Source organism: Pipra filicauda, unplaced genomic scaffold (genome assembly GCF_003945595.2).
Source record: "Pipra filicauda isolate LSUMZ 115617 unplaced genomic scaffold, ASM394559v2 scaffold20_size4479445_pilon, whole genome shotgun sequence".
In the NCBI taxonomy this organism is placed as follows: domain Eukaryota; kingdom Metazoa; phylum Chordata; class Aves; order Passeriformes; family Pipridae; genus Pipra; species Pipra filicauda.
Genome location: NW_024104321.1, coordinates 1,444,331 through 1,463,409, shown reverse-complemented (window position 1 = coordinate 1,463,409; position 19,079 = coordinate 1,444,331). Strand labels below are relative to the sequence as shown.

Sequence of the window (19,079 nt, the reverse complement as noted above, 5' to 3'; positions counted from 1 at the left end):
ATAAAGCAAAATCCAGGGTTTCAAGTGCACAATATGAACAAGATCAATCATTTATTGTACTGATAGGCAAATTCACTGTTCCTTCACTTAACGTACACAGTTGTATTTCACATTGCATAGAGAAAAGAGACAAGCAGATGAGAAGTTAAATCACTGTGCGTGGAGTGGGAGAAAAGCAGTGAGTATGAGCTAGCTTAACCTTATTTTAATGTTTTGTGTGTTTTTTTGCCAGCAAGACCCCATCCAGCACCACCTACTCCTTAACTTTCCAAGGCTCAGCCTGGAGAGAGCCCAAGGCTATTAAGCCTTTCCTGAAATGGTGTTTAGTTGCCTGAGTTCACCTGAGGAATTCAAGGATTCGTTTCAGTGGGAGTGCATTGACTGTAATACCAAAGGATCTGAGTCTCATTGTTTGAGACACATTTCAAATAAAATGCATTTGCTTCCATTTGTTAAGTAAGATGCAGAGATGCATCTGAGAAGTTGCACATAGCTAATCTGCTAACCTGGAATTGCTTCCAAAACAGTTGTACGTGGAGGCAGCACAGGTTTCTTGGCCTTAAGACAGCCCAATTTCCTTCCTTCTCCAGCACTTACTGAGAGCAATGGCCTGGACATTCATGAAGTTGTCTGGCATAAAATTGGTGTAAAGTAAAAAGGGAGCCAGGCCAAAAAAAAAAGATGCAAGAAGGGAGGGATGCTTTGTAGTATAGTTCCCATTAGAAAATACATCTCTAACATAATAAAAAGCAGAACCCACCATGTAAACTAAATTACCATATTGTTACAAAATCTTTACTATTTTTTTCATTTAGTGTCAAGTTTTAATACTACTATTGTAGACTAGTGATTCAGTGTAAGATCCAAGGAGGCACATTTTTTTAGAATAGTCAATTTGTCCTTTACATGGTACAGAAGTAAGAATTCAGGAGATACACAAACTAGACACCAACAATCTTAGGATATTAAATTTAATTATAGATTACACAGAATATGATGTAAAAACAGCAATTGACTAGAATAATTATAACCTGCAAAATGTGAAAATAGTTTAGAAAATGGATTGTCATATTCTCTGACACAGCAATAGTCATGAAAGGTACACTTATAATATCATATGTTAATCTGTGTATTAACTATACTACCTGTCATTTAGCCAGGATTCCAAGATGGATTAAAGGCATTTATTTATGAAGTGCCTATGTTTAAATTCAGTAAAACAACTAGATTGGAAACACTATATTTTTATCAACTACTGCATGGAGATCTATTCCAGATAAATGCTTTGTCTATATGCTATGAATTCATAATGAGAAGAGTAATTGTAAAACTGCAGAGAGCACAGACCTGAAAGTGGGCGGCTTGACAACTGAAAATATTTCTTAGTGCCTTATTAAGTTTTGGAAATCAGACATGTCAATGTCTCTTTCCTCTTTCAGACCTAGATCATGTTTAATCTGAATTCGTGTTATGTTTAAAAACCTCACCTCTAGTTGAAATGGGAAAGATGCCTGTAGATCTTTTTGTTATGTAGTTCAACAAGAAATGTTGCAAGTGTCAAAGGATATGATGACCACAGCAATGTCAGCAGGTTTAATTTTTATCCAGCCATGTTTATGAAAGCAAAAAACCCAACCAAAACCAACCCTGGCGTATTTTAGTTTCTTTTTGAATATACAGACTGGCCCAAACATAGACATTCTCTTTATCAGTCTTATTGTTACAAAAACTGTACATTACAAACAGTATAGAAACAAACTGAAAGGAATGTGCCACACATCCTGGCTAATTTTCTATATGCAGTTTAAAAATACAGCCTACTCCCTTACAGTGCACAGTTATTGTGTAGAGTACATCACTAGTTAAGTGGACATGATAGAAGAGCTCTAGTTTTCCTCAGCACAAAGAATAAGAGCCAATTCTGCTCGGTAAAGCTTTCCTCCATCCGACAAGGCCATGATGCTTTTCTTGTATGTTGCAAGGTTGGTAATGTCTAATTCCTATTTAAAGAACAGATAATACTTTATAATCCTGTTTAGTTATCAGCATGAACAAGTTTACTTCCAATGGCAGGAAATGAGAAGAAAAAAAAAGGGTATTCTCAGCCTGTCCAAACGTAACACATTGTAAATGTTATTTATTTGTATGTTATCCATGTTATTGCCATATGTTAGCTTGCTGATAGCTGGTGTCTCAGAAGCAAGCAAGATTTTGACAGTGTCATTGTGTAATCACAACTTCCCTAGTTCAGGATTTACACTGCTATTATTTCCACCACAATTTTTAGTTGTACTTTGACTTCAGGAATTATGACTTAGAAGCTCTATATTTATCTTATTAGGATGGATTAAAGTGTCCTTAAAATCCAAATTAAATCTAATCTCTAAGGGGAAAAAGTCCTCTAGGATTACCTTTTTGTTCTTTTCACAGAGATCCTTCAGTAGGGCATCAAGTTCATTTTCATCTATATAGCCATTGCCATCCTGAAAAATACCATTAAAGATAATTTTAAAAATTTATTTTTCATTTCTGAGGTTATGGCTAGTTTTCCACAGATTCAGAAAATAAGTGCCATTAAACTACACTATTATTAAAAAGGTGTTTTGAAGACTTACTTGATCATACATCTCAAAGGCTTTGTTGAATTCTTTTGCACACATTTTGACACCCTAAATGCCGAAAGGAAAACAAATCCATTAATGACACCAGTTATGTGTGATGATGACAAGTTAACTGAAAAATGTGAATATTCATACCTGAAATTTAATAAGAAAATTTTCCTGTACAGGGAGTAGTCTTTGGAGAGAAAAAACAAAGGTCAAAATATTTAATTGTTTCCATTACAGCATTTGGTACATGGTATTTGTTATGAAAAGAAACAGAAGACATACCTGGCCAGTTCAGTAAGCTCCAACTTTCCATCATTGTTTGCATCAAACATCCTGAGCTGAAAAAATATATAATTTTACATTGCTAATGAAAATTAATCAACATAATGAAGAAAACTCTTACTTAGAAAACTTAAAATCAATTATCTTTATCCTGAAATGATGGCCCTGGGTTTTAATCTGTCACATTTGCTGTGTAATACATTTATTTTAAGTACTGACTAAGTAATTTATAGTAATTCTGATTAACCTACTGTAAGGTAAGTCTTAAGACAGTGATGAATGTCCTGTATGAGAAACGCACGTGTAATTGTTTATAAATGAGGGGAGTGTTGATGTGATAACACTTTACTTTTGACTTCATGTCATGATTTGATAATAGAATTATTATTCTCTATTCATAAAGATGAACAAAAATCAGATAAAGTTCAATAGAATCCCAGGCTTTCAGCTCTACTAGGACAGAAAATAATAGACATTTCATCTAATTGACTGCTAGGTCTAAATATTTAAGTAACAATAATGTTCTGTTACTGTGATATATTAAAAAAAAAAGGGTGATCCTGCAGATGATGAGATTTTGTTGATGGTATTAAAATGGGAAAATAAATTTCTCCAACTATACATAATTAAATTACAGGAATAAATATATTAATGTAATTTGACCAAATAAGTGAATAATAATTTTTAATAACTCTCTTGTATTAAAGTATTTTACTTTGAGGCCTTGAAAGTATGATCTCCTGCTGCTTGAGAGGCACTAGCAGCTTATATTAGCTATTAGAACTAGATGGAGATATTGCTCCTGCGTGGGACTTCCTCTCCCAGTATTTATGTCTGTATGGTTCCATTTTTCTACTTTCAAACACTATATTGCATTTGCTGTATAAAAGAGTCACAAAAGCAGTAGACTACAAAACGCTGAAAGCACCTCCACCAACACTCCATCCCATCACTTGCAATTGCAGTAATTTTAGATGTAATTTATACATAAGAGGAGAAGCAACATTCTGTACTGACATATCTACCTAAGTGTATATCCTTTAAAAGAGAAAATTAATGCAATGCAATGGAAAAAGACCTAATTTCACTTTAGACAATAAATGGCAAAATATACCAGAAAAAGTTACCAATTCTACAAACATTTATTTCTACGTAACACCCTGGTTCCTTTTAATACTTTTTTCCTTTTGTATAAAAGCATCTGCCTTGCATGTGTTTCCCATGAAAGCAGATTTGCATTTGGACAAGGTAAGCAGTGGCAGCTGTGAAGTCAACGTATTTTGTATTTTGTTGGGTTATTAGTGGCTGGCTGTACCTGCCAGCAGCTGCTCAGGACTGTACATTTTCCATTAGTCTTTTGTTTTCTGAGATTAATGAAGAGCTGGGCTTATATTTTTTTTCTTATAAAAAAATTCTTTGTGATTGTGTATCTCCACAGAGGCCAGAACTTATAAAACACTTTATGATGATGGTTAAAAAGCTCCCTGAATGAACAGGATACATTTTATCTTCACCAGCGAATAAACAGTGACAATTCTAAATAAATGGTTCATACTGGTACAGCGAATCAGCAGACTTCTTCCAGGAGAAACACAAGTTTTGTTCAACCATTCTTAAGCCAGTGTGAGGGTTAGAGTGTTTACCTAACATGTTTTAAATTGCTAAAAATATTTTAGGATGAAAAGAAGCTGATAAAACAATAAATGTAGTGATATACATTTCCTGAAGACCAGAATTCTGTCTTTTTTTTTTCTTGAAAAGCCCACACAGAAGCCAGTACTAGTCCTCACTGTGGAGTACCATAGCAGTGGGATGGAAGGAGTGTTCCAAGGATGGGCTGATTTAAGGTCAGGGAAGCAACAGTTTTGTTATAGTGTCTATCTAAAACATCAATTTCTCCTTCTTGAAGCAGGTGGAGAAGGAAAGTATGAGATGTTTGTAAGTCTGGTAAGAAACCACCATGCAGTAATGGCTTCTAAGACAAGAGACAGACATCACAGCACTGTAAGAAGGCAAAATATAGACAGGAACTCCAAATTAATTTGATCTAAACATAATAATGTAATTATGACAGTAGCAACAGTTTTTCTCCTAACTGCGAAGATTTCAGTTTTACAACTAATGGCACAAGGAAACAAAACGGGAAAATAGCATGATGTGCCAGATATATATACCAAGAAGCTTAGAAATTCCTGAGCTTTTGTTTTTTAAGCAGCACTGAAAACTACCCATCGAAATTCCATAGCTGCAGAAGTACTTGCAGTGCCACAATTGTCTCTCTGTTGCAATGACATAGCTAGCCTGATTGGGACTTAGTTGGTCTCCAAGTCATTTGGAGCCTTCTAGTGGCTAAACGGAGTTTAGATTAACCCATTATTTCTTTGAATAATCTTACCATTATTTCTGTGTATTCCGTTAGCTTTGAGTCTTCAATCTGCTTATTTGCTTTCTGTAATAAATCTTTCAAGAAGCTCTGTTAAATAGAAGAAGAATAGGTGAATTTTTATCTACAGTATAAAATATTTGACTTGCTAACTTCAGATTAAGGTAATGGAAAATACTATTTTACTTCCACTTTAGTATTTACTAAGTTCCAAATAAGTATGAAAAAAAATAGTTACAGCTAAGAATATAAGTTTCTTTTGATAAGTTCAGCTACACTGCATTTTATTTGGAAAAAGTGACTCCTAAAACTTTCTGCATTGTATACCATGTGTTGTATTGTGAATTTGGAAAAAAGTTTGGCTTTCAAGAATACTGCTTCCTAATCAGCTCTATCAGTAAACTAAGCTAATTAACCTTGGGTCTCCTTTTAAACTTGGATGCCTATTCACTTCTTGCAACATAGGAACAATTTTACAGAAAGGATCAATGATTAATCAAGTTTTGTCCTTGCCTATGGCAGTACCCATTGCTAGATATGAACATTGCTCCTTCCTACCTTGTACTTTAAATGTGTGTAGCCAATTTCATTGCATTTTAGAATGAGAATTTGATGTCACATTACTTGAAACACCAACCATTTTTACTTTAAAAAATAAGATGCTTTTCACCTATTCAGTGTTTTAAATTTCTGCACTAGATCTGTGACATTAAAAAAAGAAAGATACCAAATTGTTTAGCAAGGGCATTACAAGACCTGTTATGTCTGTATGCCTGTCAATGCTCAATGAAGCACCTAATTCCTGTCATCAATTGGAGTGTCATTATCTTTTTGGAATTTTGGGCCACATTTCAAGATAGAAAATGGGAAAGCATATAAGAAAACATACTTGTTGTCCTCAACTGGAATGCAACCATGTCGATAGTCATACAACTCATACCCGCTGTAGTTGTTTGAGTTTGGCCCCCTCCATGCTGGAGGCCCTTCCTGGTAGTTTGTATAGGAAGAACATGACTGAAATGCAGTAAATGGATGTTGTGGAGACACGTTTAATCTTGTGTCCTTTGATGGAAAATAGAACTGGAAAGGACACTGAAAGGCTATCTAGTCCATCTCCATGTCTCAAGAAACATCTAAACTTCCTAAATTACTGTCTGATCTGAGCTATTGCCAAACCTTTCCAAAACACAGTGATGATGAGTTTGCCTCCATCTTAGACAACATATTCTACTGCCATTACTATTGTTAGAAAGTTTTCCTGATTTCCAGCTTGAATTTCACTTACAAAGTCGTCCGTGGGTGTACTCCTCACATAGCAAATACTTAAAATGCTTGTGCTTGTCAAGAAATGCTGATCTAAAAATAAAACTGTGTATTTATGTCTCATTTTCAACATGTTAAAATGACCTGTTTCTCTGAGGCAGACAAAATCTCACAACACAAGAGAGATGGGACCATTAATGAAGACATTCAGTTAAAATGTCTTCATTCTTCAGCCGGTCCTCAGTCAGCCCTGCCTTTTAAAGTCTATTTTAAATTATAGCAGTTAGCAGCAGTCCTTAAGGCATTATCTAACAGCTGGAGAGTTCTCAAGGGCTACCTCCTCCTGATCCTACCAACTTTAGACATACCAACCTCCTGCAACCAGTCATCAGGAGAATAGACTCATCTGCCTGAGGGTTACCTTAAGGTTAAATCCTCAGCAAATATCACACAGATACCAAACTGATGTGGATTCCTTTTCTGAACAGAAGATCTGTAATGATTTTGGAAAGTTTGATCTCCTGGTCCTTTAGTTAATAAAATTTACATAACTCTTCTTTATATGACATATGGGGAGAATAGTCCAAATTAGATGGATAAGCACTGCTAGGCCTTTCTCTTGCTATGAATTGCTTTGATTCCTTTGAATGTAAAGCTACAGTAATGAATCAAGTACAATTAACTGTGGAAAATGGCACCTTTCTACTCAGATGCTATTGAATATGACCATCTGTCCTATGAGGAAAGGCTGAGAGAATTGGGATCTTCAGCCTGGAGGAGTTTCAGGGTGACATTGTGAAAGTATATAAATACTTCAAGGGAGGGTGCAAAGAGTATGGAGCCAGGCTAGTGACAGGACCAGAGGCAATGGTCACAAAGTGAAACACAAGAGGAACATCAGGAAACATGTTTTCACTATGAGGGTGACTAAGCAACTGGCTTTAAGTGGCTCTGCTTGAGTAGGGGGGTTGGACCAGGTGACATCCAGAGGTCCCTAACAACCACTCTGTGATTCTGTGACAGAGAATCACAGCATCTACAAATTGCTGTTGGTTGTATGACTAGAGAAGTAAAATCACTCTAGTTTTAATGCTTCTGCAAGTCTGAGATGACCAATGGAATAATCTCGATTCTGCTCTTATTTGTGCATATTAAAGCTGATACCAAAATCCTACTAGGCTAACCAAGCAAGGGCAGTCCAATTCTGTTTGTATTAGTCTAACAGTATGACAGAGGAAACTGTAGGGTTACATGGTACTTGAGAGAGCATAATCTGTCCAGCAGCATAGTGATTAATGGTAGAAATGCCCTTAGGAAAAACCCAACAAAAGAGACCTCCTCCCTAATATACCCAAAAAAATAACCAACATAGCTTCCAGAGGCCCATCTTACTTTCTTAATCTTTCTTACTTCTAAGCTACCTGCTGTCCTGAGTCACTTGAGACAAACTTGATCTGAATCAAAACATGTTTTAAACCACATTGATAAGATTAGGGTTTCGCTTTAAATAATTTACTGGTGATAAAAACATCAGCTAATTATATTCCTTTTTTGTTGTGTTTGAAATGCAAAAACATGCATCTGAAGAAAGAGATAGCAGCAGGGCTGTAATCCAACACCTGTTCTCATGTCATGCATACTCAGAGATATTGATTTACCTTAAGTTCCTCAGAATCAATGAAGCCACTGTGGTCGCTGTCATATTTCCTCCATGTCTGCAATCAGAATATGAATGCTTTAATGATATATTTATGGCAAGCAAGTCTTGGATGCTTTTACAACAGGCAACTTTTCATACTGTACCTGCATGAAGTCTTCGCTTGACTTTAGCTGCTGGCATCTGAAGAACAACAGGAAATTCTCTTCCGTTGGCAATACCTGAGCAAGCTGTAACACAATTTATGCAAGATTAAATTTTGATTCTTCACTAGGCCAGCTGAGCCTGTAATACAGCATGAAGCTTTTTAAAAGCATATGAAATTCTTTGTGCTCATACTGCCCTATAGTGGCCCCATAGGAAGCTTCATCCTGCTAGCTGAAATGTTTGGAAGAAGGCTCTGAAAGGCTTCTGGCTTGCAGCTTTGCCATATTCATCAAGGTCAAACTTAACTGAGGTCTGAGAGGAGGGAGTGAGGCAGCACTTTACAAAAAGGGTAGCTGAGGAAAGGGGAAAAAATGAATTCACCCATGTAGAGCTAGGATCTGTACTGAAAACCGTTGAATTGGCATGAAGGGAAAGCATAATGAGAGAATGCATCGATAGGTGTGAAGGACTATGAATGAAGAAAGTGAGGAAAACAGACTACTCACAATGGCAAGGAAGAGCAAGAAGAGAGATGAACGCTGACATGAAGAACACATGTGTAAGGCAAATGGTTAAATATAAGGAAAAGCCAGGAGAAAAAAAAGAAAACAGGGAGGGTAAGGGTTGGCAACCAGCGCTCAATTGTCGGACTTGGAGATGTGTTCAAGAAGAGCTATAAATACCAGAAAGAAATCAAAAGGGTTTTTAGCCCTGCAAAACCAGGGGTGGTTCTTCCAATGCCTCTCCTCTACAAAAGGCTTTTTTTAAAATCAGACACATTATTGTACTGATTATTGCAAATGTTCATTTACTATAACTCAATTTTGGCAAGTGACAAATGTAGAAGATGGAAAGCATTGCTGTATAATTTAATGTAAAATCATGATTTGTTTTTAACAAAAGCCCAATATTTTTTTTCTGTCCTCAAAATGTATGAAATGTGTTTTGATTAAAGAAAACTTTTTACTTGAAGAATAGGCCAGCTGTGCTTACTAGGAAGAGAAAATGGAGAAAGACAGATTTCTTCACTGAATTCTTTAATGAAAAATGACATCTGCAGAATTCCTGGAGTCCCATCTTAAAATTTCTAATCAAATTTTTGTTTTTCTGCCTTCCTTTCACATCTTCAAATCCCTTGTTCTGCCTATTTCAGTGCTATTGCCTAATTGCTGAGGCTTTTTTATTGGGATCCAGCAGAGCCATAAGTGAGTTCAGCTCTCACCCCACAGGCACAAGGAGGCTATGGAGACATATCTCTTGTTTCTCTACAATTATATATGCAAGGAATCAGTTATATTCTTTGATTGTTGGTACAACTGAAAAGACACATCAGAGCACTCTCCTTACAGAAATGGCGCAGCTGATGACAGGCTGTCAGACCCATCAGAGCCTTCTGAGTACTTTTGCTAAATGGCTGAACACCAAACCAAAAGCAACTTGAACAATGCATTTTTGTCAGCAGCTTTCAAAATCTACTCCATTATAAATAGCATATACACATGTGGGTAAGTACACATTCATACAGACGCAGTAGCTAAATGTGTCTTGATTTATGGAAAAATGTTTTTATTTCTCCTGTGACAGACAAGCTTGATTTTTAGAGTACATTCCTATTTAATAGCAAATGGAATGGAAGAACTGCTTAGAACAAAAAGCAGAGTTTGGGGGAAGGGACTGATTATGACAGTGGGAAAGGGTTTGCATGTGTGGAAATTATAAATAAGATGTCGTTCAGTGACATAGGTAACTCCTGTGAGTTTTGCAAGGACACTGTAAAATAGTACAAGGTGCAAGGGTGAATGTAAAATAGTAACTGTCCAAAGAATCATTAACAGCTTATTAGCAGTACCAAACTGTATTTGAGGTACAGAATATATGACCTTATTTTAAGCTATACCTCTCACTCTTTCTATGTCTCAGGGGAAAGCATTAAATTGTTTTTCGTGGAAAACTTTGCAGTATTAAGGGATGAAGAGGTCATGTGGAAACAGGCTCAACTTCCCAGTTTTATACTGCTACTGAGAAGAAAGATGGAAATCTATTTCAAGTCATTACTTCTTTGTGAGGATAAGCATAGGGGGACTTCATGAGAATGTGTGAGCAAGAGTGCAGACCACTCCGAGTCCGTGTATGGCAGCAATAGTAGTTTAGTGAACTTTGCTGCTTTTATGGAGAGCATTGGTTATTTCTGTATCACAAATAATAGAGGACAACCACAAAGCCTGACACTGGTTTGACTCCTCTCTGCTCAGCTGCAGGCTGAGATGTGTCTTTATAAGTTACCTAGCAGAAAAAATACTCTCATTGCCTAAATCATAACTCTTTTCTAGAAATCATTCTCTAAGTAAATTCCATTATATTTAATGCTATTTAAAATTACTTTCACCTAATACAGTGAATTTTCTTTTTTAAAATCCTATAATAGAACATGGGAGGACAAAGAATATTTTAGGCTAACGAGTAGTTATTTTTATGGCAGCAGTAATCTTCAAATAATTTGAATGTAGAATTGCCGCAGTTCCGAGTTTTGAAACCTTGGGTTTCACAAGCACATTTTAGTGAAAGCGTTGGTCTGAATGAGTACAAAAGGTGAATTAAAGGTCTCTTACACAATGACAAGAAAGTGAACAGGTCAGACTTTGCCTTTAGCTGGAGAGCACTGGATTAAAGCCAGTGAACTAACTGCATTGTGCTTGCAAAGACAGAATTGACGCTTAATCTGATCTGAAAATCCACTCCTTCCTTTGTGAAGCCACCCAGGCCTCCTCTTTATCTCAGTCAACAGACCTTTCCTGAAAACTCATTATTTGCTCGCACATTTTTTGTCACATACTGGGATATTCATTATGATGGTTGGGAGTCTGAATGCTTTACATCATTTTTTTTAAACAGCATTCATACACGTTTTGTAGAAAAACTATTTGATATGCTATGTAAATAGGAGCAATCTGGAATAACTGGACTTTTTTTTTTTTTGGTAAGGAAGGAGAATCAAATCCAAATACCAACTTTAATTTCATACTGCTCTGCATGTACAAGATTTTTCATGAGTTCCATCAGCACTTTCCAAATCAAGCTTCATGCTGATGTAAGTGAAATAAAATATAGCTATTGGGTTTGGAAACTGCTATATTAAGGGAGAAAGTCCCTTCAGTCACGGGACTCAATACTGTCACTATTCAGTGGCTTCCGTGGATGCTGAGCATGCTTGGTGCTTCACTGGGGGTGGTGAGCCATATCAGACCCTACTGGATTTGCTCATCTTTAGCCATTAAGTCAATATCAGAATCAGAAAAATAATTTGAAAGGTAAATGTTCCAGTTATCTTTCCTAAGTGAAGAAGCATAGTCTTTTTCAGGCACTGTTCACAAATTCTTCTTGCATCCAATGCTTGATATTACACATATGCAAAAAGACTATTTAAATAGGATTTCTCGATACCAAATAAATGTGTGTTTGTTAGTCCAAACCCAAACATTTTGTTAGACCAAATAAACAGTAGTTCGTTCTAGATGCAGAGCTATTTGATCAATACTAAGTATCGTCAAAAGATGCATTTTCAAAAATCAATTACAGCTGCAAGTGAAACAAACTGATCATATTTCTATGGTAGTTTAGTCATAATTACATATGCATTTAAACAAGTTTATGAAATTGAGACATATGACAGAAAAGATATCTTTACGTTATCTATTATATCAGCAGTGATACTTCCTATTGACTTTTACAGATTCTATTCAGTCCTCTATTTTAAAATTAGCTGCTGACCCAAAGTTGGTCGCTGTAGAATTTTTCAGGCCTGGCTTGTTTCCAGCTGTTCCCTAATTAGCTCTCTAGGTCAGATTTCTTATTATCGGGAAAAAATATAATATCATTTAATAATAAAACTGCAGTCTCATTGCACTCAGAGTGACATAAACGAGTTGTCAATTTAAACTCAAAAAAGTGACTTCTTAAACTGTAACCCCACGAATTCTCCTTTTTGTCTTGCAGCGCTGAAGAGTGAAAGTGAAAGAAAACCCTTTCCTAGCAAGTTGCCTAAATGATACAATTGTTGAGCAGCTACACAAGGAAAAGAGATTGGTTATCTCATGTTATGTTCATGTTGTTCTGTGCTAAATGTATTTTCTTCAAGTAAACATGTCAGTCTTTTGTTACAAAGTAAGTCTTACCTCGACTATTCCTATTTTTCCATCAGTAGTCTTCCCATATTGGTCCACAAAAGCTTTCATTTCAGGTGTCAAATCCTACAAAGTTACAATGATAGAATCATTACTTCAAGATACAGAGAAACATATGTAAACTTACTTGAATATTCTATTAGTTGCAAAATAATATGCTACATTTAATGAAATACACTCATCATGGCTAGACTCCTCAAGTTTAAATGAAAATTAGTATTTTTTAATCATGAATAATGTCATTGTGATAAATTTTACTTCCTAAGGAATTATATTATAGTCAGTGTGAATGATTGGCATTTAAATACTTAGAACTCTATTTTAGTTTACAGAATGAAAAAACTATAAAGACAAGTGTGTTGGAAGGTGCGTATAACAGCTCCTTTGTTTAAGAGCATGACAGTGTAGTTCATAGGCAATTATTAGTCCATTTCCTCAGTTTTCATTCTTAAATTAGTAACTTAAAGGCAGTGTGAAATCTTTCAAAATAAGAAAAAATTCAGTATAAGACATCTGAACACCAAAATATCCTTTCCACATCTTTGAGTGGATTTTTCCTGAACAATGGATGCTATTTTAGTCCTAAAAGAACTCATCACAGTATCATATTTTTCACTGTTTAGTATTTGGTTATCATGGAAACAGAGTCAAAATGTCACTGCTGAACTGTAGAGAGGCAGATTTAGGGGGAAGAAAACTTCGAGCAAAATCTTAAATCTTACAGAATAAAGTCATCATTGTTCTTCATGTAAATTATGGTCCCTGCTATACATCTGCTCTCTTAAGGCTATCCTCATTCTAGGCTGTGAAAAAGATGCCAGCCTTGGGATGAATATCTAAATATTTGATTTCACACTTCAATTGACTTTTCTTGCTTTGATATGAGCTGCCATCAACCTTCAATACTGATCAAACTTTTAATTTTCATTGTATTTCTTATAGGTGAGCTATTGAAACCATGCAGCATGAATCAGGGTTATGGTTATAATAATACAATGGACAGTTCTATGGTTATAGATGAAGATACAGCAAACTTTGAAAATTAAAGGTTTAGTTGCTATAATAAATCTGATTATATAGGATCTAAGTGATTCTCTCACTGGAGACATGGGGAATCTCAGCTGTACAAAGTCCATTGTAGTTTGTCCCAAATTTCACTACCAAAACTAACTAAAATGTCAGTTCCTTGTAGCTGATACAGTCACGGCCTAGTATCCTATTTCGGTCAAAGTCATCCATGGCAGGTTAGTAATTTGCCGTGGCTTTAATTAGAGATGTGGTTATTAATACAATGCACTTCAAAGTCACCTTTCATCTAATGATCCCAAAGTGGGGACAAGTTTGCTTAGCACGTAGAATGGAGAATTTAGACACTTGGATTTTAATTAGTCTTGGTTAAACATTTTACTAATCTTTCTAATAGCAGCTCTGCAGTGCCAGACAGTGTCCAGCTATGGAAGGAGGCAGAGTAAATTACAGGTTAAACAAAACAGGATGCTTGTCCTCTAGTTCATTATTCAGAAATGATTGTGGGGTTTTTTGTGTTCACTTTACCCTCTCTTCAGCTGTTTGATGAGTTTTTTGAGTTATATTATTCAAATAAATATTTTTGGTCAAAAAAACTTGCTTAAATTTAACCAAGTCTACTTCTAAACTTGATACAGATGCAGTATTCAATTTTTGAAATTAAGAAACTAACCCTTCACACCTCAGTCAGACACCTCAGAAGAGAAATTTGTCCAACAAGTGGAACTGTAGAAAAAAAATAGTTTTTTTTATATAATTTGAAAATGTAAGGATAGATGACACTATAGAAACACTTACATGACTGTATTCATAAATCGTATTTCTGTGGAGATATATTGTCACTATCTATATATGCAGGGAAAGTGAGAAATGAATGTGGAATAGTTCAGCCAACATCCACCTATTGGCACTTTATCAGCTTCTGTATTAATCACTTATATCTCAAAGTTTCTTTTGGCAAATAAGGAATGTATTGCATAAATGTGGAGCACAATAAATGGATGCTTATATACTTATATGGCTTTTATCTTTTAAAAAGAGGCAGTTCTTTTAACATGATTGAAATTATATCAGATCAAATCACTGTCTACCATAATGCCTAATGTTACCAAAGCCCAAGCCCTAAAACTTGTGAGTACACATTCCCCCCATTGGGACTAGCCTGAATCAAGCTGCATGCTCTATCTGAGAAAAAACAGCTGTGAAAGTACAGGCTTACTGAGTGGATTAATACGGGGATTAGCATTAGAACATAATTAGAATAGTTCCATGGTTGGGAAGAATATTGGGAAATATTAAACCATCCTATTTGATGACAGAATCAAATGTGATTCTTTAAAGCATATGGCATGACTGATGCAAAATCCAGCTATGAAGAATGCATAATTGAATATTTCAAAAATAGTGAGAAGGAGAATGACCTGAAATGCAGAAGTTAATGATGACAAAGAAGCTTTGGGGTGTTAAAAGAAGGACAGACAAGGAAATTACATATAACCTACACTAGTTTTTCAATGTGTCCCTTCTGGCAAAAAAATAGAAATTCAACGCTACTGAATTAGTGTCCCATGAGACAAAAAATGAACTGATGAGATGCTTGTTTGGCAAATGAGCCTTCAAATCCAAGAATCAGATTAGATCTGAAACATAGATGACATATAGCTGTACTTCAGAGCCCACAGACCAAGTGCTGAATTTGATGTTGCTACTGTAGATTGCTCTTAGCAGAACACTCCAAAGTTAGGTTTGAATCAGAGAAATGGGAAAGGAAAACTTAGACACCTGAGCATTTTTAAAATATAGCGTGAGATACAGGCAGGTGTTATTTTAAAAAACCCACATAAATTATAACATTTGTAGCAGATAGGAATAATCCTATGAAGCTTTCTGTGTTGCTTTGAATAGGATCTGTTTTTAAGAGATGCATGCTTAATTTGAGAGAGAAATGAATCTGATTTTTAGACGATAAATACTTTTGTCCTTGAGCTTCTAATTATTTTTTAACTACTGAATAATATATTAGCATTTCTAGTAACAATGCCATTCATACTAAATATACAGAGGCTTTAATATCTTCTTTCTACCGAGTATACTTAAGTTTCCTGCACTTTAGTATAGAAGAGAGATTTGTTCTGTTGCGATACTTTAAATGTATTGAAGTTGAGTTTAATCTTTTCTGTGAAAAAAATATACTTCTTCCCTCTAAAAAAAACCACATTCCTCTCCCAATTACCTGTTTTGTTTTGTTTTGTTTTGTTTTTTGTTTTTTTTTTACTTTAGATTTGTTTTATTTTATTTTTAATTTTAGTTTAAACTTACTTGCATTCACAAAAACGAGAGCCTACACCAATAGCTCTAAGAAGAATTAACTAGTACGTAAACTGCAGTAACATTAGAGGCTGTGCTGGGAGACAGATTTTCATATATGTAAAGTTTACACTCATACAATTAATAAGATACAATTTTCCACAAAATCAATGACGATTATTTTTTTTGTTTTTGCATTTACTGCTAAAATATACAGCAACTTTCAAAGCAAAGTTAATTATTGAAATGCTATTGCTCAATTTGGAGGCATTCTTATTATGAAGTATTAATCTATTTCATCCATGCATACATGTCATCCAGTTAAATTATAATTTTATTTTCTGTCTCTTCAGAAGTCTTTCAGCATAGATTAATGTAAACCAATTCCCTTAGGTTATATATTGGACTTTGGTGCTAAAAGTGGCCTGATTTAGAAACTGATTATTTTAAGGGCAATTTATTTGTTAAAAATGTTCCCTTCTCTTTTAATTCAAATCTTTACATGGAATCTTTAATTTCTTTCTTTGTCTCTTTTTTTATTGTTGTTTTTCTCATATGGGTATAGTTTGGAGGAAATGAATAATTAATGTTTCGATAACTCATACACAGAAGAGTTTTGACAACGCTGTCAAAAGCTTCGTTGTCTCTCTGAACAGTTTAAACAGCCAGGATTTGATACTCATACTCATACTCCTAGTGAAGAACAAGAAGTGATTAGGAGTCATCTGCAGATCTATTTAGTGACCACCAAGGGGCAGGAATGCATTTCAGCCCGTACTGCCCGTTAGGTATGAAAATAAAACAGAGTCCAACTACCTTGAAGTGTTTTTTTCTTTTTCTTTTTTCTTCCCCCACCCCCTTTATCTTTTCTTTTTTATTTTTTCTTTCCCATTTTAGTAAGAGTACATATCTAGAGCAGATAAGATTAATTGCAATGGGATAAGGTCCCATCCAAGACAAAAAGACAACATCCATCTATTTCTTGACTTTTCTTTTTTAGCACTGTCAGAAGTATCAGCTTGTAGCCTGGCAAGGCATGAGCGGGACCCACTCTCCACGGGGGTGGACTCTGGGCTCACCTTTCCAAAGTAGACGATTTATTTCATTTGCAACCTGCTCATTTCTAACCGAGCTACTTCCCTTTGCCTGGTGAGGCAGGTGCATGACCCGTGTCATGGCAAGAGAGAACAAAAGGAACTGGGGCACTGGAGTTTGCTCAAGAAAACTCTTCTTTCCCGAGAAGACGGAAAAGTGGGGCCAAACATTAACCTACCAAGCCTGCCTTCTTCCGTGCCTGCTGCAGCTCCTGGATGAAGTTTTGTAGCTCCTTCCCATCCATGAACCCATTGCCTACAACACAAAGAGTTACGGTTGCCGTCACCGCTCCCTCCAAACTCTCCGCTCTCCAGCGCCGGCACAGGGACGTCTCCGACCCGTCTCTCGCTCCCGGCGGAGCGGCGCCCGCGCCCCTCGCCCGGACCCCTTCACGGCTGCGGGGCTGTGCCCCGAGGCTGCGGCGGCGGCCGCCAGGCGGGGAGCGGAGGGGTCCCCCCAGCCTCCCGCGGGCCTGCCCCCCTCGCCCCCCGCTCCCCCGCCGCCCCGGGGGGAAAGGAGTCACCGTCGGAGTCGTAGTGGTGCCAGATCTCGAAGAACTGGGCGGCCGAGATCTCCACGCCCTGCAGGTGGGTCTCCGCCGTCATGGTGGGCGCGGGGCGGCGGCGCGGGGGGGGGGCGCTGTCCGCGGTCCTGACTTGACTGTGACCGCGGCCGGCGCGGCGGCGGCTCCGACGGCTCCGACAGATCCGACGGCTCCTCCCGCCGCCGCCCCGCCGAGGGCTATTTATGAGGCCGCCCCGGCCGGGCCACTCCCCCCGGCGCTGCCCTCCCTTCCTCTCCGCGAGCCCCGGCGCGCCCTCCCCGCCCTGCGCGGGGGGGCCCGGGTCTCCCGACGGCGGCACCGCGGCTGGGGCCGGCCCGGAGCTGAGCCCTCGGGAAGCGACACCCTCGACTTGGCAGGGAGGGAGGGAGGCAAGGAGGGGTGTGCGTGTGTCGAGCGGGGAGCCCCGGGCAGAGGGAGTTGCTGAGGATCCCTTGCTGTAGAAAGTGTGACCATGAGACGTGAGGACAACCTCCCGGATTAGCCACGAGGTTTCCAGTTGGAAGAGGGTCCTTGAATGTCAGAATGTGGCTGGTAGCACTTCAGGACGTTACAGTACAAAGAAAAAGCCACTTGGGACATCATGTAGGGTTCAAGGAGCCTGATTTTCACTGCTCCATCCCCAACCCAGACCTGCAGACAGCTTTGCATAGACTTGATCTTTGAAGAGCTGAAACCTGATACTCCCTCTGAGATATAATGGGGCATTGAGATATCCATATTGAGACAATATAAGTACAGTGCATAGGTGTGAGGGACACTACCAGTCTGCTCTGAGTGGGTAAGAGCTTTTTTTTGGTAGATCAGCTTTGCAGACTTGTCCTTCTATAGGAGTGGGTTGGTGGGAAGGGACAGCGCAGCTCACAAAAGTCTTCCTTCTGCAATGGGGTAACCTCTTGCTGTTCTAGTAATGATGATTAAGTCCCTTTTGGGATGACTCATTTTAGCCATTGGGTGCTCTGAAGCACTGAACCTGACTTTCTCCTTCCAGCACTATCTCTCAGATGCTACATTGAGTTACAATGTGTGATGGTCAAAATGACTAAAACTTACAGGACACTGCCAAATACAGTAGACAGTATAGTAAGGATGAAGGATAAGAACAGCTGGGAAAACCAGGAAACTCCATGTGTTAAGAGAGCAACATGAGCAACAGTAGGATAACAGTATGTTAAGACTCATGTACAAGGTGAACATAAACATAAATAGGATAATGCAGAAGACAACAAAATGCCAATGGGGGTGGATAACCCAGCGGTATGAGAAGTGGATGCTTAGTAAAGGCTGACATGTCCTGAGAGGGATTTCAGTAGATTGGGTGGCTGAAATCTTGTATGCATTATGGAACAAGATGTGGGCATAGCGATTAAGTAATCATGAGACCTTATACTTGATTCCCTCCATCTTTCCATTCTCCTATTTCTCCACCTGTTATGTGCAGCTTTCTCTCCTTCTGTTGCTGCTGTTTGGCTGTGAGTTCTTCAAGAGATACACTGGGTTGGCCTGTGTTTTGTTAGCTGATGAACAAAGCAGCAGCTAAGAGGAAAGATACAAGAATATGAGCACT

The 19,079-nt window shown here is 37.6% G+C and overlaps 1 protein-coding gene across 1 annotated transcript; it reads right to left on the bottom strand.

The window, feature by feature from the left end:
• Positions 1–18: 18 nt before the first annotated feature.
• CALB1 (calbindin 1) lies at positions 19–17,666 on the bottom strand. The gene is made up of 11 exons (XM_027737340.2): positions 17,474–17,666; positions 17,129–17,205; positions 12,514–12,588; positions 8,341–8,424; positions 8,196–8,252; positions 5,287–5,364; positions 2,892–2,947; positions 2,757–2,796; positions 2,616–2,669; positions 2,412–2,483; positions 19–2,000 (listed from the first exon to the last, which is right to left on the bottom strand). Exons 1-11 carry the CDS (start codon positions 17,553–17,555, stop codon positions 1,887–1,889), a joined length of 789 nt encoding a protein of 262 aa, XP_027593141.1. The 5' UTR covers positions 17,556–17,666; the 3' UTR covers positions 19–1,886.
• Between the last annotated feature and the right edge of the window lie 1,413 nt (positions 17,667–19,079).

What these genes read in the sequence shown, in the direction of transcription:
- CALB1 (XM_027737340.2), bottom strand. Translation starts at nt 17,555, where the DNA reads ATGACGGCGGAGACCCACCTGCAGGGCGTGGAGATCTCGGCCGCCCAG. An exon ending in GAGCTTACTGAACTGGCCAG is followed by an intron (nt 2,797 to 2,891) that starts GTATGTCTTCTG and finishes TTCTCTCCAAAG; the next exon opens with ACTACTCCCTGTACAGGAAA. An exon ending in TCTGTGAAAAGAACAAAAAG is followed by an intron (nt 2,001 to 2,411) that starts GTAATCCTAGAG and finishes TTCTTTAAATAG; the next exon opens with GAATTAGACATTACCAACCT.